Source organism: Anomaloglossus baeobatrachus, chromosome 5 (assembly GCF_048569485.1).
Source record: "Anomaloglossus baeobatrachus isolate aAnoBae1 chromosome 5, aAnoBae1.hap1, whole genome shotgun sequence".
NCBI lineage: Eukaryota > Metazoa > Chordata > Amphibia > Anura > Aromobatidae > Anomaloglossus > Anomaloglossus baeobatrachus.
The window spans coordinates 306,644,677-306,670,869 of record NC_134357.1 but is presented as its reverse complement, the minus strand read 5'-3'; the positions used below and the strand labels follow the sequence as shown (position 1 = coordinate 306,670,869).

General features: G+C 42.6%; 1 protein-coding gene across 6 annotated transcripts in view; it reads right to left on the bottom strand.

Moving 5' to 3' along the window:
- CACNA1G (calcium voltage-gated channel subunit alpha1 G) overlaps positions 1 to 26,193 on the bottom strand; it is a 561,987-nt gene that overhangs the window by 128,533 nt on the left and 407,261 nt on the right. For 5 of the 6 annotated variants that reach the window (XM_075349676.1, XM_075349674.1, XM_075349671.1 and 2 more), the window contains exons 21-24: positions 12,970 to 13,096; positions 9,548 to 9,673; positions 6,903 to 6,992; positions 4,155 to 4,347 (exon numbers count right to left, since the gene is read on the bottom strand). In XM_075349676.1, coding sequence (XP_075205791.1) covers positions 4,155 to 4,347; positions 6,903 to 6,992; positions 9,548 to 9,673; positions 12,970 to 13,096 — 536 coding nt within the window. Of the gene's footprint in view, positions 1 to 4,133; positions 4,348 to 6,902; positions 6,993 to 9,547; positions 9,674 to 12,969; positions 13,097 to 26,193 lie in introns of all 6 variants that reach the window. The other variant, XM_075349672.1, reaches the window with a different exon arrangement.

The window sequence follows — 26,193 nt, the reverse complement described above, 5'->3', positions numbered from 1 at the left end:
TGATATGTAATCTATACTGCTTTTCATACTATCCATTGGTTTGATGCTACCATTATTATTAAACTTATAGTTAGAGACTTAAAGTACAACTCCAGCTTTGTTTTTTCACCAGTGGTTTGGCATCAGTAATGTGTGTTCTGTATGTCTACTGGTTCCGCGTCGCTCCGGTCCCTCTACACCAATTTGCGACCGCTGGTGTGACTGGCCGGAAAGAACTACCCATCCTTACTGTCTTTCTTAATGTAAGTCTATGATGAGAGTCTCATAAACTTACGTTGGATTGCAAAAACAATACTTAGTGGATCTGGGGAGTGTTGCTAAGGATGTGAAAGATCTGGAGGTGATATGGTAAAAAACATCAGCTACATGGTGCGGAGTTGGTCCAACGCCTTCATCAGGTTTGTAATGACCAACTTCATATCGCATAACTGATGTCTTAGGCAACGCTCACATCAGCGGTATTTTGCCGCAAAGCCAGATCCGTCACAAATGCGCTTCAGTTCCATTCATTCGCAATGGACTCGCGGCAAGATGCGGTCACATGTGGTTGTGTATGACGCACGCAACCGCATGTGACCGCATCTTGACGCAAGTCTATTGCAAATTAATGGAACTGAAACGCATTTGTGACTGATCCGGTTTTGCGGCAAAATACCGCTGATGTGAGGTGAGCCTTAGTAAAGTTTTTTGCTGTATATCCTCTGGATCTTCCACATCATTGGCAGCGCTCCCCAGATCCACTAAGTTTTATTTTGGAATCCGATGATCTTTAGATCCACCACTCATGAGTTCAAGAATCAGCTGTCGCAGCAGCAGCCTTTTGGAGGAATTAACCCTGACTGTACAGAGTTTTGTGCCTGTCTAGGTAAGGAAGCCAGGTGGAGGATACCAGATTGTCCTGCACATCTATGTTTTTCTTTTGCCTAGGTCAATAAAACACCACTTATCAAATGTGGTGTTCTCTCTATTTTTTCTCTATCACTTGGTTCAGAAGAGGACCAAAGTGGCGCTGGAAATGGCTGAAGACGGCAACAGCTAAGATTTTTTCTACACTCAGGGAACCTACGGTACATACTGATACCTATCTGGTGGTAAAATTAAAGAATCCCCTGGAGTGGTACTTTAACAATCTCTGTTGGCCTAACATTTCTGACTACTACAGAATCCTCTGTTATGCCCAGTCTCTGGCACAAGGTTTAAAGTTCCAACAAGAGGCAACTTTGAATCTTGTAAGTCTATTACCTAAAGTTTGATTGACAAATCCTTATTAAACCTTATTTATAATATCCTCTGATATTTCAGATGTTTCTTTTAGATCAGAGTTGCATTCAGTTAATAAAGAGAATAAGTAAACAGTATTTAAGGCACTTCTAAATTGCATGCTAGCCGTTAAAATGCATGAAAAGGGTTTTCCATTAAAAAATATAAAATTTACTCATACTTTCTTCTCACCAATATCAGTGTTTTCTGTAAAATACCCAAATTTAATAGCCAGTTTAGTGGGACCTATATGCTAAGATACAGTCCGAAGCCCTGTTAGCCCAATCAGTGCTGAAAATCAAAGACGTGACAAAAATAGTAAGGAACAGTGAAAAGTAACTCCCTCCGGTGTGTTGTACCGTCATTTTAAAATGGAAAACCAATTTGATCACTGTGAATGCTACTGTCTAAATTGCATCACTATTCAGTATCTCCATGCTAAGTATCTACATGCACGATAGTATAACATGTATAATTCAGCGCTGACAAAAGTCTCTGAAAGTTAATTAACTGTCAATGAAAGGAGTTCTGGAAAGCATGTTCTACTATCGGATGCATACTAGGATAGCAAATGTAGGGAAGGACGAAATGCAAGGAGAAAGAGTCTAAAATAATAATGCTGTTATGTTAAAGTGCCAATCCTCTTACATGTTAATATTTTTATTAAAAAAAAGCTGGAATAAACGGTTCGCCAAAAGTGAATTTACCACTAGTTTAGATGTTGTCTAGGGTTATGCTAAATAATTCTAAATATTAGTAGGTCTTAAAGGGGTTGTCTTAACGTCATTGTACAGGAGCATACGTCTCTCCAGCTTGTTGAAGTGGGTAGGGGAGGTGCGTTCCTGATTGACTGATTGGGCTCTCCTATGCTGCAAGGGAGGAGATTCAGAGCAGCGCTTACAAGCTCTACAGAAAAGAGCTCTTAAGCCCTGCTTTTTCTAGCCGAGAAGACCAGGATTGAGAACGAAGAGAAGCAAATTGCAAAGTTGCTTATTTTTACCAACACTTTGAAATTTTACTCATTTATGATGTTGAGAAAACCTCTTTAATTTTAAAGTGAATGAAAACACAATTTTTGCGGGGTTAATTACATTTCCCAAATAAATGTTTTGAAATATCATTTTATAGCAGAAAGAGCACTGTGAACTGCAAATCCTCTACATAGACCTGCCTACAGTTCTCACTAAAAAGAGTATGACAGCGCACTGCATTGTGTTAGGCAGTACGCTCACATACGCCCTCTAGTGGTGGCTGCAAACAGCTGGAATTTTACTATAGCTCTGTCTATGCAGAACATTTGTGTATCCATATGGAAAGAGAGCTCCATTTGATATAAAGATATATTATCTCCTTCTTCCACATTGCTATATCTTTGTATGTTTATTGTAGTTTTCTTACAGCTTTGAATATAATACTGTAACCAGTGTATGGCATGGCAGAAATCTGTGTCATGCCATTGGTAGTGGGTTCCAGCTGTAGATAGATAGCCACCATTGCACTGCACTGGCCTGGATCGGTGTTATTTTTGATCCTGTTGAATTAACCCCTTAGATGCCTTAAAAACATTTAAGAGTTTAACGAGACCATGGGTTTCCATAGTAGACCTACCCTTACATTGTCCCATAATAATGCTTTGGAATAATTATTTTAGCATGAATACTGTTACCCACAGCAAAAAAGGGCAACCAGTCCAGTTAGCCCAGGCCAACACATCTAATGCACAAACAGGATGCAGACAAGCCTCTCAACATGATGGACACTTCACAGGTGCAAGGTAAATTGCACACCAGTGGCGCGCATAGGGCACTGTTCACACTTGTATGCGCATGGTGTCCTATTACCACGCCCTTACACCATGCGCATACAAGTGTGAACAGTGCCCTATGCGCGCCACTGGTGTGCAATTTACCTTGCACCTGTGAAGTGTCCATCATGTTGAGAGGCTTGTCTGCATCCTGTTTGTGCATTAGATGTGTTGGCCTGGGCTAACTGGACTGGTTGCCCTTTTTTGCTGTGAGTACATTTTATAATACATTTTTGGGGGAGTTTTTAGCTCCTCTTTTTGTTGCTATTTTTGTCATGAATACTGTTCTCAACATGAAATCAGTTCACAGCCAATCAAAAGTCAGAGTTGTGAGCTTCCGTCTCTCATGGTCTCACACTACTTTATATCCTGTTGTTAAAGGCTATTCCTATCTTCAAGATCCTATCTCAACATGTAGTAGGTGTAATAATAGTAATATTAGGAAAAATACCTCCAATTTTCCATGGATACCCAAGGTCCTGTAATGCCCTGCACATGAGGTAAGTACATAGAGAATCAGAAGAACAATATTACATTTCTAATTGGAGGTATTTCCTAATATTCTTCTTATTATTACACCTACTACATATTGGAATAGGAACTTGGAGATGGGAATATGCCTTTAATCATAAAATGCCTTTGTAGATTAGAAATGTAATATAACCTACATACATTTGCTCAGCCTATTTTGGCAGGGGCCATGAAAGCCTTTCGTAGAGAGATTCCCAGGTGTCACTGTGTGAGCCGTAATAATGACAGATCTTCCAGTTTCTAATCCTAAACCTAAATGCTGAGTATATGCATTTTTGGTCAGTTAAATTGTTCAGTTACGTAATGTACCTAGATCTATCATGTGTTAGAAAATTGACTTTTGGAGAACCAATTATGAGATAAGTTTGTAGTAATGGTAAGTTGTTGTACCATCTTTCCCCTGACAACTAATTTTCTACCTATCCATGCACAAAGAGACTACAGTATCCATGCCTCTAAGAAGCGGCCATCTCAGCAAGGGAGTGAGCGCCTGTCAAAAGTCAAGCAGCACTCAAAAATTTTTTCAAAGACTACCGACCGGCCAGCTCTCTCTCCTTACTCCTTCTCTTTTTCTCCATCCTGCGCAGTCTTTTCTCTTCTCTTCTCTTGGCCTCTTCTTCCTCTTGGTGCTGTCGGCATTTGTGAAAATTCTCCACCACCACCCCCACAAACATATTCAGGACAAAGAATGCAACAATCAGCAGGAAGGATATGAAGTAAAGGAGCATCCAGGGGTTGTAATTCATCACTGGCTGAAAAGAACAGATATCACAGATATTAAACAGGTGAAGTCACTGGATGGGTACAATAAGGCTAGTTATCTTCTAAAAAACGCATATGATTTTTTTTTTCGCCTGCCTGTCTGTTGCATACCTATATACTTGCACATAAAAATTCTGTTTCTGCACTTGGTTAAAAAAAAATAAATAGAAAATATTACAAATTTTATAATTTTATGATCTTTTTGGCATTATGGAGCATTCTCCTCTATATAATTTAATATACACAAAATAAATATTATTAGTACTGCTAAAGTATATAAATTATGTGCAAAATGAATATATTAAGGGTTAAATTATCTGCCCTCAACACCACTAGTTAGAGATATGGGAAGCATGGTTTTAGGACTATAATCAGACACTGTTGAGGTTACTGGAGATATCTTAATACCATAAATTCTGCTATTAGAATTGTACTCCTTTGTCCTGGAAGTTATTTTTTTGGGCTATGATTTTGTTAAAAGGAAATGGGATATTTGATGCTGGTTTCCCCCATATATCAAAGGGAATCTGGACCAAGATTTTGTAATGTAAGCTGCGGACAGCATGCTGTGAGGGTTAAGAAAGTAAAAACATCTGTGTTTCTCTTATCTGTGTGGGCGCTATTGTTTACCTATACTAAAGGATTTATTGCTCTGTGATTAACATTAGTGTGACTCCTCTGCTTGTGCAGATCAGACCTGCATGCCTTCTGCTGTGATTGACACCTCACAGTCAATGTACAATCTCTATTGAGAGTCTGGTGTGTGCGGGGAAGGTCAATCAGCTCTGCTACACTCAATTCTGAGATAAAGTCAGAACAGCTGCACACAGTGATCTAAGATAAGCGTAGTTAGTTTCACAATCTCTTTGCCTACATTATGCTGCTCTCAGATGAAGTAGCAAGAATCTGGTGACAGAGTCCCTTTAAAAAAAATGGGTAAGGAGCAGGAAATGTGTTAAAGTACAAAAATGTATGGATGTAGCATCATCATAACAGAGAAGTTTCAAGGAAATAGATCAGGAGTAGAAGTGATATTTTATGTAATATACATTGTATTTTCTGAAGATTCTAAAGGGAATCTGTCACCAGGTTTTTCCTATTTAGGGTTTGCTTGCATCTGTGTGTAAAAAAAATGCTCCTATTTTCATGCAAAAAAGTTGGACGTTTGGTATTCCATATGTCATGTGAGTCATATGTGCGTGTGCAATTTTTTTTCTTGCCTATCCGCATAATATGTGTATGACATCTGTATACAATGCCAATTATTCTCAGCAACTATTATTCTACAATCATGTACAGGACCATTAACAATTGTAATGTATCCGTAAAAATCAGATTGCATAAGGATGGTTCATGTGTGATCCGTTGTCTTTCTCGCACCCATAGACTTGCATTAGTGAGTTTCGCCTGATATATGAGGCCATACTCAGCATGCTGTGATTTTTGCCTCAGACCGAAAAGAGCTGAGGAAAAACTTGCAGATCTGCACTAACTTATTGTTTAACATTGGTGGGAGTGCAAAGAGATTTTTTATCAGATTGCATTCCTGTGTATTTAGTCACAGATGTGAGCAACCCTTAATCTGAGATAAGCATACTATAGGGCAAGAGAGTCTGATTCCAGGGATTTGTCACTTATTATGTAGTTTCAATACAATCAATGTTTTATCAGCAGGAGATTATCACTACAGGACTACATCTCCACATACAGTCAAGCTAATCTGTGTAACCCCACCCCCAGTGATTAGCAGCTTACTGACAATTCACAGTGGACACAGAAAGCTACCAATCAGAGGTGTGGGTGGAGTTGTACACAGCCCAGAAGTCTTAAGCGGGCTTTACACGCTACTATATCGTTAATGAATTATCGTCAAGGTCACGGTGTTTGTGACGCACATCCGGCGTCATTAACGATATCGCAGTGTGTGACACTTATGAGCGACCTCAAACGATCGCAAAAGCGGTCAAAATCGTTTGCCGCGGAGAGGTCATCCTTAAACAAAAAATCGTTTTCTGCTTATTAGCGATGTAGTTCGTCGTTCCTGGGGCAGCACATATCGCTGTGTGTGACACCGCAGGAGCGAGGAACATCTCCTTACCTGCCTCCACCGCCAATGTGGAAGGAAAGAGGTGGGCGGGATGTTACGTTCCGCTCATCTCCGCCCCTCCGCTTCTATTGGACGCCTGCCGTGTGACGTCGCTGTGACGCCACACGAACCGACCCCTTAGAAAGGAGGCGGATCCCCGGCCAGAGCGACGTCGCAGGACAGGTAAGTGCGTGTGACAGGGTTAAGCAAGGTTGTGCGGCACGGGCAGCCCGCTTTAGTCCTGCTACATCTACATCAGACAAAACAAGTATTGTATGAAAGCTACACTAAGCAGCCCAGTAAATGATTAATCTCTGGAATCAGGCTTTCTTGCCTTATATTAGACTGCTCTCAGATTATATAGCAAGCACATGACAGATTCCCTTTTACATAAGGTAACCATATTGCAGGGAACAATAGTATGCACTACCATACACTATATAATTCATAATGTATTACCTGCTGGTCCACTCCAACTGCATCCAGCCCATCATACATGATATCAACCCATCCATCTTTGGATGCCAGGACAAACAAAGACATTAATGCCTATTAAGACACAAATGATAAACACTCCTCTTACCAATGATAGTACAGTCCTCAAGGCATTGATAAATACATTGGAGAGATAAGAACTGGGCAGATATCCATTCACAGGGTATGAATGTAAACGTTACTATATATATATATATATATATATATATATAGATATATATTTTTTATACATATATATTTATATATATATATATATATATATATATATATATATATATATATATATATATATATATATATATATATAAAGCTGAGTGTATGTATGTGTGTATGTATGTGTGTGTGTATGTCCGCTAAAGGAATTCGCACCATTGCATTTAGAATAAAAAAATTTTGCACAGACAGTCCATGTGACTCAGGGAACGTGATAGACTATGTTTTGAGGAGAAAATTTAACCCCAAGCTTTACAGTTAGTTACCAAAAAACCTGTTTACACTAAAGTCAATGGAGATGGGAGCTACAGGTCATTAATAGCAGCTGTGATTGGTTGCTATAGGCAACCAAGGACATTCTTAGTATAACATGCTTCTGTGTGAGGTGATATGATTTCTGTGGAGAGACAGACAAAGATAGAGATAGACTGAGAGACAGCTAGACAGACACAAACAGACAGAGACAGACACAGGCAGACATAGGCACAGACAGACAGAGAAAGAGGCAGACAGGGAAAGATACAGAGACAAGCAGATAGAGACAGACAGAAGCAGACAGGTAAAGAAACAGGGCCAGACAGAGACAGGACAGACAGGGAAATAGGCAAACAAAGAAAGAGATAGACAGAAACAGACATGGAAAGAGACAGACGGGGAAAGACAAAGGCAGACAGAGAAAGAGACAGACAGACAGACAAAGACAGAGGCAGACACAGAAAGAAATAGACAAAGAGACAGGGAAAGAAACAGACATAGAGAACGGGAAAGAGACAGACAGAGAAAGAGACAGACAGGGAAAGAGACAGACAGGGAAAGGGTCAGACAAACAGAAAGAGGCAGACACAGACAGACAGAAGGAAAATCAGAAAAAGAGACAGACAGGGAGAGAAACAGACAGAGAAAGAGACAGACAGGGAAAAAGAGACAGGGAAAGAGACACACAGGCAAAGAGATACAGAGACAGACAGAGAAATAGAGAGACAGAGAGGGAGACAGACAGAGGCTGGCAGAGATGGAAAGTGGGAGAGAGACAGAAAGACAGTTACTATCCCGAGCATCGCCGTGTACTACAGCTAGTATATATATATATATATATATATATATATATATATATACTGCATAATGAACTGCTTTACAGCCTGAATTCTAGAGAATTTTGATCTTAGCAGGGGATGGCACATTGCTAGGATATGACATCCCTTTATTGATGACTGGCACTGGGGGACTAACCTTTGGCACCCGCACTAAAGGGGTGGCAGCACTTCTTTAGCGATGTATTCATGTCATAATTCCTCCATGCATAACAGCAGAGGGGTTATCACAGTTACTTAGCGCTGTGTTCCTGGGTTCAAATCAATCAAGAAAAAACATCTGCAAGGAGTTTGTATGTTCTCCCTGTGTTTGCGCGGGTTTCCCAGTTTCCGCCCACACACCAAAAACAAAGCCTAGATAATGGAACTGCCTGTGACAGCTGCGTCTTTCGATCCTGCACTATCCATGTCACACCAAAGCTTGGATAATCTCAAAACTATTTAAGACGATGTCTTAAGAAAAAAAATATTCAATATTTAGGGTCTGAAAAGAGCAAAATGTTCAGAGGGTTGTATGCCCTAATGTTAATCCCACATAACAAAAACCTACTTAAAGTGTGCAAATCATCAATCTGGGGCTGCCCTTTTTATTTAAGAAAAGGGTGGGCAGACCCAGACTTGTAACTTTTGTAAATAGCACCCATTGGCAAAAGTGGTCGCTATGGTCCCTAATGACCCATAAAGGTACCTGACTTTCTAGCAAACGTTGGGTCCAGGCTTCCACAACCCTCAGCTGCTCTCCTCCCTTAAAAGAGCAAGATCTCATTTGTTATCACAAGATCTTGCCTTCTGCGCTTACCCAGGGATGCTGCATTATTTCCTAAGCAGCTACCAAATGATGTAACTGTTCGGCAACCGCTTAGTAAAGCTTGGGCTAGCGCATAGTTGATGCGAAGAGTGAGATCTTGCCATGACATGCAAAGTCTTCCCTCTTTCACATGAAGGAGGGCAGCTGAGGGTTGAGGAATCCCGCTCTGCATGTTGGGATACCACAAAGCAGAAGTTTGGACCCGACTTTTAGTAGATAGTCAAGTTTTTAGGGGGGCATTAGGGGCTCTCAAACCACTTTTGCTGATATTTAGAAAAATCACCAGTTTCAGACTGCCCAGTACTCTCTTAAATAAAAGGGCATCTCCAAATTAACTGTTAACATTTAGGAGATACTCATTCTTTCTGATGGATAGGTGTATTTTTTATGTGTTTACTGAACTTTAGCTGATTCTACAGTGTGTGACAAGTGTAGTATTTAGCAGACTACTCATGCATTAAAAAATCCACTTGCAAATGTCACATTGTTCTACGCACCTGACCAAGATTGTCAAAATTGTATTTATGTCGAATCCACTTGTATCTAGAATCAAGACAGTCGGATTTATTTGTGATATTTTTTGTATCTTCTCCCAGGCAGAAAAAAAATTTGCCTTTGAATAGCTGAAACGAGCAAAAATATATATATATTCACCATTATTCAATGAGTTAAGCCTTCAAAATAAATACATTAGCTTAGCACCTATCCAAAAATGTTAGATAAGTACGATCAACTGTTGGGACTCCAAAGCCTTATATGTTGTTGTTAATACATTTGTTGCAGTGGTCGATTTATTCAATGTCTTCTATAGATTAGCATGGAGCAATGATATGCAATCTTGATTGCCCATCCATACATCTCCTACTCTACCATAAGTGTGTTGGAGTGGAGCTATAGGGAACACAGGTAGGTAAAACAGAAAGTTACTAGCTGCAATACTCCTTTATTGCTTAATATATATTAAAATTAACACAAATTGCAGCCGGCCCAAAATATTAAAATATAAGGGAACAATCCCCACTATGGACACTCCTGCTCTAATTTTATATCAAAAAATGTAGAAAAAATAGAACTTCTCTAAATAAATAGGAGCAAAAATCCAATTAAAAATATTAATTTTATTATAAACATTTGTTAAAACCTACAAGAAAGACTAAAATTGAGATGATTACAGAATACAAATGAGGATCCAACAGCATAATGAGCAAAAATGACATCTGATAAAATAAGTAATGATAAAAAAAATAAGTAAATAGCAACAAGTGACTGCCACAATTAGTTCACAAATTACAAAAAATATATAAAAATAATTCCCTCAAAAAGTGCATATAATAATAAGATATACAGTTAGGTCCAGAAATATTTGGACAGTGACACAAGTTTTGTTATTTTAGCTGTTTACAAAACATGTTCAGAAATACAATTATATATATAATATGGGCTGAAAGTGCACACTCCCAGCTGCAATATGAGAGTTTTCACATCCAAATCGGAGAAAGGGTTTAGGAATCATAGCTCTGTAATGCATAGCCTCCTCTTTTTCAAGGGACCAAAAGTAATTGGACAAGGGACTCTAAGGGCTGCAATTAACTCTGAAGGCGTCTCCCTCGTTAACCTGTAATCCATGAAGTAGTTAAAAGGTCTGGGGTTGATTACACGTGTGTGGTTTTGCATTTGGAAGCTGTTGCTGTGACCAGACAACATGCGGTCTAAGGAACTCTCAATTGAGGTGAAGCAGAACATACTGGGGCTGAAAAAAAAGAAAAAATCCATCAGAGAGATAGCAGACATGCTTGGAGTAGCAAAATCAACAGTCGGGTACATTCTGAGAAAAAAGGAATTGACTGGTGAGCTTGGGAACTCAAAAAGGCCTGGGCGTCCACGGATGACAACAGTGGTGGATGATCGCCGCATACTTTCTTTGGTGAAGAAGAACCCGTTCACAACATCAACTGAAGTCCAGAACACTCTCAGTGAAGTAGGTGTATCTGTCTCTAAGTCAACAGTAAAGAGAAGACTCCATGAAAGTAAATACAAAGGGTTCACATCTAGATGCAAACCATCCATCAATTCCAAAAATAGACAGGCCAGAGTTAAATTTGCTGAAAAACACCTCATGAAGCCAGCTCAGTTCTGGAAAAGTATTCTATGGACAGATGAGACAAAGATCAACCTGTACCAGAATGATGGGAAGAAAAAAGTTTGGAGAAGAAAGGGAACGGCACATGATCCAAGGCACACCACATCCTCTGTAAAACATGGTGGAGGCAACGTGATGGCATGGGCATGCATGGCTTTCAATGGCACTGGGTCACTTGTGTTTATTGATGACATAACAGCAGACAAGAGTAGCCGGATGAATTCTGAAGTGTACCGGGATATACTTTCAGCCCAGATTCAGCCAAATGCCGCAAAGTTGATCGGACGGCGCTTCATAGTATAGATGGACAATGACCCCAAGCATACAGCCAAAGCTACCCAGGAGTTCATGAGTGCAAAAAAGTGGAACATTTTGCAATGGCCAAGTCAATCACCAGATCTTAACCCAATTGAGCATGCATTTCACTTGCTCAAATCCAGACTTAAGACGGAAAGACCCACAAACAAGCAAGACCTGAAGGCTGCGGCTGTAAAGGCCTGGCAAAGCATTAAGAAGGAGGAAACCCAGCGTTTGGTGATGTCCATGGGTTCCAGACTTAAGGCAGTGATTGCCTCCAAAGGATTCGCAACAAAATATTGAAAATACAAATATTTTGTTTGGGTTTGGTTTATTTGTCCAATTACTTTTGACCTCCTAAAATGTGGAGTGTTTGTAAAGAAATGTGTACAATTCCTACAATTTCTATCAGATATTTTTGTTCAAACCTTCAAATTAAACGTTACAATCTGCACTTGAATTCTGTTGTAGAGGTTTCATTTCAAATCCAATGTGGTGGCATGCAGAGCCCAACTCGCGAAAATTGTGTTACTGTCCAAATATTTCTGGACCTAACTGTACATACAAATAATAGAAGCAGGGCGTAGAGAAACGTACGTCGGGGTAGGAGGACCAAGGCACACAGTACTACTTTCCCAGGTAACTTTTCCTTACTATGTTGTGACCCACGCTATGCCCCTCATGGTTTTTGCTGACTGCAGTTATAGTATTACGGTATGCTTTATTGAACTTACATTATACATGCCTATTGGCAGTATCTGACTTTAGCACCATCTAGTGGAGTTTTTAGGGATTTGCTCCCTGGACACAGTAAATCTGGGTTTTCTGAGCACAAATTGCAAGAGATTGATATGTTTGTGGCAGCTTTATGATTATAGTCATTTGATTGCACTTTACATATATTTAGTATATTTATATATCCCTCATAGTATTTATATTGATTTTTTTAACACAAGTTCATTTGTATATATATATATTTTTGATACATTTATTTATATACTATTATAAGATATTTTCTGTATTATTGCTGTATGCATTAATTTATTTGCACAGAGTCGCTTTACATTATTTGTATACCTTATTATTATATGCACTTTTTGAGGGAATTATTCTATATATTTTTTGTAATTTGTGAAATAATTCTGGCAGTCACTTGTTGTTTATTTATTTTTTATCATCACAATATGTAATTTTTGCTCATTATGTTGTTGGATCCTCATTTCTATTCTGTAATCATCTCCATTTTAGTCTCTCGTATGTTTTAAGAAATGTTTATAATAAAATTAATATTTTTAATTGGATTTTTGCTCCTATTTATTTAGAGAATTTTTATTATATATTCAAGAATATTCCAGTAAGAAAAATGTATCACTTATCCCCTGGATATGATGAACGGTTAGTTGGTGGGGTCAGCTGAGGTCCAGTGTTCATACCACTACAGTCTAACTATTATGGACTATACAATGGATACATAAAATATACCTGAACGCCAAGGATTCCAAATATGATGAAAAATGCGCAGCAGATGACCACAATGTTACCGATGGGTTTCAGGGATGACATTAATGTTTCAACCACAAGTTTAAGCCCTTGAGCGCGACTTATAACCCTGCATTGAAGAGAACAAACAACATATGTCAAAGTACTTTTAGAAAAATGGAATTCACCAACTTTTTATCACTGCAATTTGCTCCATTTGCTTTGATCACGACAAAAACCTGATCATTTTGCCTCGACTTTCTGAAAATAAAAAAAAATTACACTTAGCCTGTCAGTTTACCCATATTGCACTATAGGTTGTGACCAAGTGATTGTATTTTGGCAATCTAGTACCGGTATATTCAAGGATATCATACAGTGGATGAAATGAGTATTGAACTAGTCACCAATTTTCTAAGTCGATATATTTCTAAAAGTGCTATTGACATTAATTTCTAACAGATGTCAGTAGCAAACAATCCAATCCACACAGGCAAACAAAACAAACCATAAATTTAGTGATGTGTAATTATGAGTAATGACACAGGAAAAAGTATTGAACAAAGTTACCGAAATGTATTTAATAATTCGTACAAAAACCTTTGTTAGTAATGACTAGAGTTGAGCGCGGTTCGTGGTTCGTGGTTCTCCAGTTCGCGGCTCGAGTGATTTTGGGGCATGTTCTAGATCGAACTAGAACTCGAGCTTTTTGCAAAAGCTCGGTAGTTCTAGAAACGTTCGAGAACGGTTCTAGCAGCCAAAAAACAGCTAAATCATAGCTTGGTTTCTGCTGTAATAGTGTAAGTCACTCTGTGAATCAAACTATTATCACATTTCAGTGTATAGTGTGCGTGAACAGCGCCTTCAGATCACTGCTGTTTCTATAATGGCGATCGCCATTTTTTTTTTTTTTTTTTCTTGTCTTCCTTCCCTAAGCGCGCGCGTCTTGTGGGGCGGGCCAGCATGTCAGCCAATCCCAGACACACACACAGCTAAGTGGACTTTGAGCCAGAGAAGCAACGGCATGTGTGATAGGATCTGCATGTCACATGTCCCTGCATTATAAAACCGGACATTTTCTTCACGGACGCCATTATCTGCCTTCTGCGTCTTTGGTGTCAGACATCACTGTCGCAGCTCCGTCTTCCTGAGTCCTATAGCCGATACAGCTGTATGCGCTGCATACACAGCGTTAGACAGCTTAGGGAGAGCACTTTATAGCAGTCCTTTTAAGGGCTCCAACCGGCAGGGTCAGAGAGCCATAGGTGACAGGTCCTGCAAACAGCAACAGCGTCTGTGTAGCCCAGGTCAGGGATTTCCTACCTGCATTTCACCATTAGGAGGGAATAGAAAGGCAGTCTTCCATTCCTCTACCCAGAGCACCACAATCCTGCCACTGTACCCTCTTGTCCTCTGCACACTCCAACTGATAACTAAGCCATTATACTAGCAAACACTCAGTGTACCTAGTGGCATCCTATACGTGGCTATTGGACTTTGCTATAGTCCCACTAGTGCAAAGACATTTGCAGAGCGCGTCTGCCTGCATTGCACACTACAACTCATTCTAACCAAGCCATTATACTAGCAAACACTCAGTGTACCTAGTGGCATCCTATACGTGGCTATTGGACTTTGCTATAGTCCCACTAGTGCAAAGACATTTGCAGAGCGCGTCTGCCTGCGTTGCACACTACAACTCATTCTAACCAAGCCATTATACTAGCAAACACTCAGTGTACCTAGTGGCATCCTATACGTGGCTATTGGACTTTGCTATAGTCCCACTAGTGCAAAGACATTTGCAGAGCGCGTCTGCCTGCGTTGCACACTACAACTCATTCTAACCAAGCCATTATACTAGCAAACACTCAGTGTACCTAGTGGCATCCTATTCGTGGCTATTGGACTTTGCTATAGTCCCACTAGTGCAAAGACATTTGCAGAGCGCGTCTGCCTGCGTTGCACACTACAACTCATTCTAACCAAGCCATTATACTAGCAAACACTCAGTGTACCTAGTGGCATCCTATACGTGGCTATTGGACTTTGCTATAGTCCCACTAGTGCAAAGACATTTGCAGAGCGCGTCTGCCTGCGTTGCACACTACAACTCATTCTAACCAAGCCATTATACTAGCAAACACTCAGTGTACCTAGTGGCATCCTATACGTGGCTATTGGACTTTGCTATAGTCCCACTAGTGCAAAGACATTTGCAGAGCGCGTCTGCCTGCGTTGCACACTACAACTCATTCTAACCAAGCCATTATACTAGCAAACACTCAGTGTACCTAGTGGCATCCTATACGTGGCTATTGGACTTTGCTATAGTCCCACTAGTGCAAAGACATTTGCAGAGCGCGTCTGCCTGCGTTGCACACTACAACTCATTCTAACCAAGCCATTATACTAGCAAACACTCAGTGTACCTAGTGGCATCCTATACGTGGCTATTGGACTTTGCTATAGTCCCACTAGTGCAAAGACATTTGCAGAGCGCGTCTGCCTGCGTTGCACACTACAACTCATTCTAACCAAGCCATTATACTAGCAAACACTCAGTGTACCTAGTGGCATCCTATACGTGGCTATTGGACTTTGCTATAGTCCCACTAGTGCAAAGACATTTGCAGAGCGCGTCTGCCTGCGTTGCACACTACAACTCATTCTAACCAAGCCATTATACTAGCAAACACTCAGTGTACCTAGTGGCATCCTATACGTGGCTATTGGACTTTGCTATAGTCCCACTAGTGCAAAGACATTTGCAGAGCGCGTCTGCCTGCGTTGCACACTACAACTCATTCTAACCAAGCCATTATACTAGCAAACACTCAGTGTACCTAGTGGCATCCTATACGTGGCTATTGGACTTTGCTATAGTCCCACTAGTGCAAAGACATTTGCAGAGCGCGTCTGCCTGCGTTGCACACTACAACTCATTCTAACCAAGCCATTATACTAGCAAACACTCAGTGTACCTAGTGGCATCCTATACGTGGCTATTGGACTTTGCTATAGTCCCACTAGTGCAAAGACATTTGCAGAGCGCGTCTGCCTGCGTTGCACACTACAACTCATTCTAACCAAGCCATTATACTAGCAAACACTCAGTGTACCTAGTGGCATCCTATACGTGGCTATTGGACTTTGCTATAGTCCCACTAGTGCAAAGACATTTGCAGAGCGCGTCTGCCTGCGTTGCACACTACAACTCATTCTAACCAAGCCATTATACTAGCAAACACTCAGTGTACCTAGTGGCATCCTATACGTGGCTATTGGACTTTGCTATAGTCCCACTAGTGCAAAGACATTTGCAGAGCGCGTCTGCCTGCGTTGCACACTACAACTCATTCTAACCAAGCCATTATACTAGCAAACACTCAGTGTACCTAGTGGCATCCTATACGTGGCTATTGGACTTTGCTATAGTCCCACTAGTGCAAAGACATTTGCAGAGCGCGTCTGCCTGCGTTGCACACTACAACTCATTCTAACCAAGCCATTATACTAGCAAACACTCAGTGTACCTAGTGGCATCCTATACGTGGCTATTGGACTTTGCTATAGTCCCACTAGTGCAAAGACATTTGCAGAGCGCGTCTGCCTGCGTTGCACACTACAACTCATTCTAACCAAGCCATTATACTAGCAAACACTCAGTGTACCTAGTGGCATCCTATACGTGGCTATTGGACTTTGCTATAGTCCCACTAGTGCAAAGATATTTGCAGAGCGCGTCTGCCTGCGTTGCACACTACAACTCATTCTAACCAAGCCATTATACTAGCAAACACTCAGTGTACCTAGTGGCATCCTATACGTGGCTATTGGACTTTGCTATAGTCCCACTAGTGCAAAGACATTTGCAGAGCGCGTCTGCCTGCGTTGCACACTACAACTCATTCTAACCAAGCCATTATACTAGCAAACACTCAGTGTACCTAGTGGCATCCTATACGTGGCTATTGGACTTTGCTATAGTCCCACTAGTGCAAAGACATTTGCAGAGCGCGTCTGCCTGCGTTGCACACTACAACTCATTCTAACCAAGCCATTATACTAGCAAACACTCAGTGTACCTAGTGGCATCCTATACGTGGCTATTGGACTTTGCTATAGTCCCACTAGTGCAAAGACATTTGCAGCACGTCTGCCTGCGTTGCACACTCCAACTAATTATAACTAAGTTGCATTGTCAGGGATATTTATTCTTTATTATTCTGCTGTTAATAAAGCTAGACCACCACTGCAATCTTCACCACCTCTCAATTTTTACTACCACATTTTCAGTCCACAATCTTGTCGCAATCAACATGAGTGGCAAAATGACAGATGCTGGTGGAAAGGGGAAGAGGCGTGGTGGAAAAGGCAAAAAAGGTTTTGTCCGTGGGGAAGGTGGCAAAGCTCCATTATCATCTGCTGAAGATAGACCATCTACCAGCAAAAGTAAGATGTCTACTACTTACCGTGGACAATCCGATGTGCTCCCTTTTTTACGGACACGAACAACAGGAAGAAAGGTAGATGATGGGCAAAAAAGGAAAATGCTTGAATGGATCTCAAGTGGTCCAACAAGTGCCCTCTCAGCCACTTCAAGTACCGCATCCAAAAAACACCAGTCCTCTGAGTTGTCATCCCAATCACACTTGATTTCTCCCAGCTCTGAAGTCTCCATCAGCCCTGCACAGTATGGTGGAACTGAGATGGCTGAGTCTGCAGAGCTGTTCAGTCACACTATAGCCTGGGAATCAGAGGTCTGCTCCCAAGCTACAGTGAGTACAGAACAGGAAATGGTCTGCAGTGATGCCCAGAACCTTTGTGACTCAGATTCAGGCCGTGAGGACCAAGTTTCTGAGCATAATGTTGACCCTTTGTCACAAACTGTAACACCTGTGGTTATAGACAATGAGGAACATACTGATGAAGATGAGACGCAGATACCCGATTGGGATGACAACTTAAATATTCCGTCAGGGCAAGAAGAGGCTCGGTCTGAGGGGGAGGGGAGTGCAAACACAACAATTGATGATGACGTTCTAGATCCCACCTACTGTCAACCCCCAGTCAGGCACTCGAGGAGGTCAACAGAGGCGGTGGAGGAGGATGCAACCGACGACGAAGTTACCTTGCGCCTTCCTGGACAGAGTCGGAGCACTGGTAGCACGTCTACAACTGCATCCTCAGCCACCACTCTGCCTATGAGCATTATTCGGGGTGGATCAACAGGTCGCATGGCCTCTAAGCCTTGCCTAGCCTGGTCCTTTTTTCACATCGAAAAAGATCGCCCAACTCATGTGATATGTAACATTTGTCATGATTCTCTTAGTAGAGGTCAAAAGCTCAGCAGTTTGACAACTTCTTCCATGAATCGTCACATGAATAAATATCATAAGTCCCGGTGGGAAGCTCACCGTGCTGCAATGCGGCCTAGCGGAGCGAACCATCCACCGCCCGCCCCTTCCACTGCATCCGCGCGCTCTTCATCTTCTAGGACTGTGGGGACAGCTGCCACACCTGTTTTTCCACGCAAAACTTCCACCACTGTAACCGCAACAGGCAGTTTGCTTGTAAGGTCGTCAGTTGGTTTGGAAGGGGAAACAAGTGAGTGTGTACAGCTCTCTCAGACATCGATAGCACCAACGTTGGATGAAGGCAACATCATGTCTCCGCCTGCACTTTCCTCACAAACCTGCATTTTTCCAGGGACACCCTACTCAACACCGTCTACACACAGCAGCCAGATCTCTGTCCCTCAGATGTGGTCAAATAAAAGGCCACTTCCTCCGACCCATGACAAAGCTAAGAGGTTGACTCTATCCCTCTGTAAGCTGTTGGCTACCGAAATGCTGCCTTTCCGCCTAGTGGACACACAGGATTTTAGAGACCTTATGTCTGTCGCTGTGCCCCAGTACCAGATGCCTAGTCGCCACTACTTCTCTAAGAAAGGTGTGCCCGCGCTACACCAGCATGTCGCACACAACATCACCGCTTCCTTGAGAAACTCTGTGTGTGAACGGGTGCATTTCACCACCGATACTTGGACCAGTAAGCATGGACAGGGACGTTACATGTCGCTGACTGGGCACTGGGTAACTATGGTGATAGATGGTGAAGGGTCTGCTGCACAAGTCTTGCCGTCCCCACGACTTGTGTGTCAATCCTCTGTCTGTCCAAGTTCCGCCACTGCTTCTGCATCCTCCACCTCATCTGGGTCCTCCACCTCCGCCCCAAGCCTGCCTGGTCAGGCCACCAGCGTTCTCACTGCGCAGAAGGAATCACGCACCCCTCATTACTATGCTGGCAGCAGAGCGCAACGGCATCAGGCGGTCTTTAGCTTGACATGTCTTGGTAATAAGAGTCACACAGCTGAGGAGTTGTGGTCAGCTTTGCGGTCCGAGTTTAATAAATGGTTGTCTCCACTCAAACTGCAGCCTGGTAAGGCCGTGTGCGACAATGCTGCAAACCTGGGTGCGGCACTTCGCCTGGGCAAGGTGACACACGTACCTTGTATGGCTCACGTGTTGAACCTTGTCGTGCAGCAATTTTTAACACACTATCCCGGCCTAGATGGCCTTCTGAACAGGGCACGAAAACTGTCAGCTCACTTCCGCCGTTCAAGCGCCGCAGCAGAGCGACTTGCATCGCTCCAGAAGTCTTTCGGCCTGCCGGTTCATCGCCTGAAATGCGATGTGGCGACACGCTGGAATTCAACTCTCCACATGTTACAGCGACTGTGGCAGCACCGCAGAGCCCTGGTGCAATACGTCATGACGTATAGCCTGGGCCAACGAGATGCAGAGGTGGGGCAGATCACCCTGATGGAGTGGTCTCAGATCAAGGACCTATGCACCCTTCTGCACAGTTTCGACATGGCGACGAATATGTTTAGCGCTGACAATGCCATTATCAGCATGACGATTCCAGTCATTTACATGCTGGAGCACACGCTAAACACTATTCGGAGTCAGGGGGTGGGACAACATGAAGGGGAGGAACTACAGGAGGATTCATATGCGCAAGGGACAACAACATCACCAAGGTCCAGACGTTCATCATCACCAACGCAGCAGGCATGGGACCATGGGGGACAGGGATCGACAAGGGCGCATAGTAGCAGGCGAAATGTTGAGCAAGGTGCAGGAGAACATGAAGAAATGGAGGACGAACTGTCCATGGACATGGAAGACTCAGCGGATGAGGGAGACCTTGGTCAAATTTCAGTTGAAAGAGGTTGGGGTCAGATGTCAGAGGAAGAAAGAACGGGTAGCACCTCTATGCCACAAACACAGCATGGACTTGGTCCGCATGGCTGCGCAAGACACATGAGTGCCTTTTTGTTGCACTACCTCCAACATGACAGTCGTATTGTCAAAATTAGAAGTGATGATGACTACTGGATTGCCACACTATTAGATCCCCGGTACAAGTCCAAATTTTGTGACATAATTCCAGCCATAGAAAGGGACGCACGTATGCAGGAGTATCAGCAGAAGCTGTTACTAGATCTTAGCTCGGCTTTTCCACCAAACAACCGTGCAGGTGCAGGGAGTGAATCTCCCAGTTGTAACTTGACAAACATGGGACGGTCTCGTCATCTTCAACAGTCTACCCGTACCAGTAGGACCTTTTCTGGTGCCGGTAACAGCAATTTTATGGAATCTTTTCATAATTTTTTTAGACCCTCTTTTGCAAGGCCACCAGAGACAACAAGTCTGACACATAGTCAACGGCTGGAGAGGATGATACAGGAGTATCTCCAAATGAACATCGATGCCATGACTGTGCAACTGGAGCCTTGCTCCTTTTGGGCTTCAAACCTACAAAAATGGCCAGAGCTCGCAACTTACGCCTTGGAGATTTTGTCGTGTCCAGCTGCCAGCGTTGTCTCTGAACGTGTATTCAGTGCTGCTGGGTGTGTGCTGACAGATAAGCGCACGCGTCTGTCCAGTGACAATGTGGACAGACTGACGTTCATCAAAATGAACAAGTCATGGATCCAGAAGGAATTTACTACCCCTGTGTCATCCTGGGGAGAGTAAATGCTTGTGGATTTGGAATGTGCTTGATGCAAATCAAAACATCCTGTTTGCAACTAGGGCCCAAGTGCTGCCACTGATGGGGTGGGTGTCTGTGTGGCCCAATTTTTTTAAAAAAGGGAGACTCCGCTTGGAGTAACCCTTGCTTGCTGTGTTTTTAAAAGAAGCCAAGATGAACAGAGCTGGGATCAGGAAAGACTTTGCTACCTACCCCGGTGTCATCCTGGGGACGGCTAAGAATAGCGTATTTTTGAATGTGCTTGATGCAAATCAAAACATCCTGTTTGCAACTAGGGCCCAAGTGCTGCCACTGATGGGGTGGGTGTCTGTGTGGCCCAATTTTTGGAAAAAAGGGAGACTCCGCTTGGAGTAACCCTTGCTTACATTGTTTTTAAAAGAAGCCAAGATGAACAAGTCATGGGTCAGCAAAGACTTTGCTACCTACCCCGGTGTCATCCTGGGGACGGCTAAGAATAGCGTATTTTTGAATGTGCTTGATGCAAATCAAAACATCCTGTTTGCAACTAGGGCCCAAGTGCTGCCACTGATGGGGTGGGTGTCTGTGTGGCCCAATTTTTTTTAAAAAGGGAGACTCCGCTTGGAGTAACCCTTGCTTGCTGTGTTTTTAAAAGAAGCCAAGATGAACAGAGCTGGGATCAGGAAAGACTTTGCTACCTACCCCGGTGTCATCCTGGGGACGGCTAAGAATAGCGTATTTTTGAATGTGCTTGATGCAAATCAAAACATCCTGTTTGCAACTAGGGCCCAAGTGCTGCCACTGATGGGGTGGGTGTCTGTGTGGCCCAATTTTTGGAAAAAAGGGAGACTCCGCTTGGAGTAACCCTTGCTTGCTGTGTTTTTAAAAGAAGCCAAGATGAACAGAGCTGGGATCAGGAAAGACTTTGCTACCTACCCCGGTGTCATCCTGTGGACGGCTAAGAATAGCGTATTTTTGAATGTGCTTGATGCAAATCAAAACATCCTGTTTGCAACTAGGGCCCAAGTGCTGCCACTGATGGGGTGGGTGTCTGTGTGGCCCAATTTTTGGAAAAAAGGGAGACTCCGCTTGGAGTAACCCTTGCTTACATTGTTTTTAAAAGAAGCCAAGATGAACAAGTCATGGGTCAGCAAAGACTTTGCTACCTACCCCGGTGTCATCCTGGGGACGGCTAAGAATAGCGTATTTTTGAATGTGCTTGATGCAAATCAAAACATCCTGTTTGCAACTAGGGCCCAAGTGCTGCCACTGATGGGGTGGGTGTCTGTGTGGCCCAATTTTTGGAAAAAAGGGAGACTCCGCTTGGAGTAACCCTTGCTTGCTGTGTTTTTAAAAGAAGCCAAGATGAACAGAGCTGGGATCAGGAAAGACTTTGCTACCTACCCCGGTGTCATCCTGTGGACGGCTAAGAATAGCGTATTTTTGAATGTGCTTGATGCAAATCAAAACATCCTGTTTGCAACTAGGGCCCAAGTGCTGCCACTGATGGGGTGGGTGTCTGTGTGGCCCAATTTTTGGAAAAAAGGGAGACTCCGCTTGGAGTAACCCTTGCTTGCTGTGTTTTTAAAAGAAGCCAAGATGAACAGAGCTGGGATCAGGAAAGACTTTGCTACCTACCCCGGTGTCATCCTGTGGACGGCTAAGAATAGCGTATTTTTGAATGTGCTTGATGCAAATCAAAACATCCTGTTTGCAACTAGGGCCCAAGTGCTGCCACTGATGGGGTGGGTGTCTGTGTGGCCCAATTTTTGGAAAAAAGGGAGACTCCGCTTGGAGTAACCCTTGCTTGCTGTGTTTTTAAAAGAAGCCAAGATGAACAGAGCTGGGATCAGGAAAGACTTTGCTACCTACCCCGGTGTCATCCTGTGGACGGCTAAGAATAGCGTATTTTTGAATGTGCTTGATGCAAATCAAAACATCCTGTTTGCAACTAGGGCCCAAGTGCTGCCACTGATGGGGTGGGTGTCTGTGTGGCCCAATTTTTGGAAAAAAGGGAGACTCCGCTTGGAGTAACCCTTGCTTGCTGTGTTTTTAAAAGAAGCCAAGATGAACAGAGCTGGGATCAGGAAAGACTTTGCTACCTACCCCGGTGTCATCCTGGGGACGGTTAAGAATAGCGTATTTTTGAATGTGCTTGATGCAAATCTAGCTGTGAAGTGTACAACTGGGGCCCAAGTGCTGCCACTGAAGGGGTGGGTGTGTGTGGGGCCCAATTTTTGGAAAAAAGGGAGACTCCGCTTGGAGTAACCCTTGCTTGCTGTGTTTTTAAAAGAAGCCAAGATGAACAGAGCTGGGATCAGGAAAGACTTTGCTACCTACCCCGGTGTCATCCTGGGGACGGATAAGAATGGCGTATTTTTGAATGTGCTTGATGCAAATCTAGCTGTGAAGTGTACAACTGGGGCACAACTGCTGCCACTGAAGGGGTGGGTGTGTGGGGCCCAATTTTTGGAAAAAAGGGAGACTCCGCTTGGAGTCACCTTGCGGTGTTTTACATGACTTTAGAAGGGCGTGCCATGCCTATATCTGTGTGTCCTCCTCTTTTTCCTTGTCCAGCTGTTTTGTTTTCGCATGAGTACATGTCCTTGTCACTTTCCCATGTGTTTGTGTTGTGTTGTGAGTTGTTTGTCACCTTTTGGACACCTTTGAGGGTGTTTTCTAGGTGTTTTACTGTGTTTGTGATTGCCTGCCATTGTTTCCTATGGGCTCGAGTTCGGTTCGTCGAACGTTCGACGAGCCGAACTCGAGCCAGACCCCCCGTTCGGCGAACCGCCTCGAGCCGAACCGGGACCGGTTCGCTCATCTCTAGTAATGACAGCTTCAAGACACCTTCTGTATGGAGAATCTAGTCACATGCATTGCTAAAGTATGATTTTGGTCTATTCTTCCACACAAACACTTTTCAAATCCTGAAGGTTCCGTGGGTTCCTTATATAAACTTTGAGCTTAAGTTCCTTCCATAAATATTCCATTGGATTCGAGTCAGGTGATTGGCTGGCCATTCTAGCAGCTTTATTTTCTTTTTCTGAAATCAATTAAGAATTTTCTTGGTTGTGTGTTTGGGATCATTGTCATGTTGAAATGTCCACCCTTGTTTCATCTTCATCATTTTAATAGATGGCAGTAGATTTTTATCAAGAAAGTCTCTGTACATTTGTTCATTCATCCTTCCTTCACTTAAATGAAGTTTGACAGTGATGCCTACTGGAAAACATCCCCACACCATGATGTTTCCACCTCCAAATTCCATTGTTGGTATGATGTTAAAGGCCTCCAAACATAGTGCGTATTACGGTGTCGAAAGAGTTCAATTTTGGTCTCCTCTGACAAGACTACATTCTCAATGTATTTCATAGCTTTGTCTAAATTATGTTGAAGAAACTGTAAATGCACTTGAATGTGCTTTTTGTTCAGTAATGGAGTCTTGCATGGTGAGCGTTCATAGAGGCCATGAAGTGCACTACTTCTTGTTTTCTTTAAACAATTGTACTTGCTGATTCCAGATCTCTCTTCACCTCTCTACAGGTGGTCTTTGGCTCTTGGTCAACTCTTCTAATAATTCTTTTCACTCCTCTGTCTTAAATCTTGTGGTGAGCACCTGGTCGTGGCCGGTTTATGGTGAAATGATGTTCTTTCGACTTTCGGATTATGGTCCCAACAGTGCTCACTGAAACCTTCGGTAGGTTAAAATTCTTCAGTAACCAATACCATCAGTATGTTTTGCAACAATAAGGTTGCAAAGGTCTTGATACAGCTCACTGGTCTTACCCATCATGAGATGTTTCTTGTGTGGCACAATGGTAATGAGACACTTTTTAAGAGGCCATCAGTTGCACCAAGTGATATTATTTTTCAATAAGTGGCAGGATTGTTTTCTAATTACTGACAGATTTCAGCTGGTATTATGACTTTCCATGGCTTTTTACACCTCCATTTCTGCATGTGTTTAATACTTTTTCCCAGTGTCATTTCACACTATTACACATTATTTATAGACAGCTATAGTTTGATTTCTTTGCATGGGTGGACTGGATGGGTTATTATCGACATCTGGTGAGAATTTCATTTCAACAGCACCTTTAGAAATATATTTACTAAAATTGGTTACGTGTTCAATACTTATTTCACCCGCTGTATATTTGTACCACTAGGTGAAGTTTGTATACATGATAGTGTTCAATTACTAATACAGATACTAATTACATTTTGTTATGGTGATAACGTCACAGCCAGCACTAAAGGTGCTGGAAATTTCTTTCTTTTACTTCCAAATTGTCCAATAGCTTTCCTGCCCTGAACTAAAAGCCTGTATGCAGTTCAATAAATAGGTGAGCAGAAAAACAAAGATCCCATTTTGGTAATCCATCTCAATGACTCTGCCGCGAGAGAAGGATTAGCCTTGTCAACAGGCAGTGAAAAACAAGTTAAAGAAAAAGGAATCAATAATATGGAGTGATTCTAATATAAAGCGTGAAGTTTTGGGCACATACGGACTACGGCTGCTGTTTCGCACCAGCTGTGGTGCTTCAACGGTCTATTGATGTCCGGATGTGCTTTGCACCCACTCCTTCCTTTGATGCATGAAGTTTGAATAAAGCATCTACTTCCAATGACGGTGAGTGCCTCCAATTCTATTCATATTTGGAATATGGAATGATTGTTTGAGGGCTTAAAATTTCATTTTAATGAAATGACAGTAACCATTTAAGGCCCCTCCACACTTCAGTGATTCTGGTACGTATGTTGAAGTTTTTATAGGTACCAGAATCACGATCAAACGCAAACCCATTAAAATCAATGGGTGGGCACACTAGAGTTGAGCGCGGTTCGTGGTTCGTGGTTCTCCAGTTCTAGGCTCGAGTGATTTTGGGGCATGTTCTAGATCGAACTAGAACTCGAGCTTTTTGCAAAAGCTCGATAGTTCTAGAAACGTTCGAGAACGGTTCTAGCAGCAAAAAACCAGCTAAATCATAGCTTGGTTTCTGCTGTAATAGTGTAAGTCACTCTGTGAATCACACTATTATCACATTTCAGTGTATAGTGTGCGTGAACAGCGCCTTCAGATGACTGCTGTTTGTATAATGGCGATCGCCATTTTTTTTTTTTTCTTGTCTTCCTTCCCTAAGCGCGCGCGTCTTGTGGGGCGGGCCAGCATGTCAGCCAATCCCAGACACACACACAGCT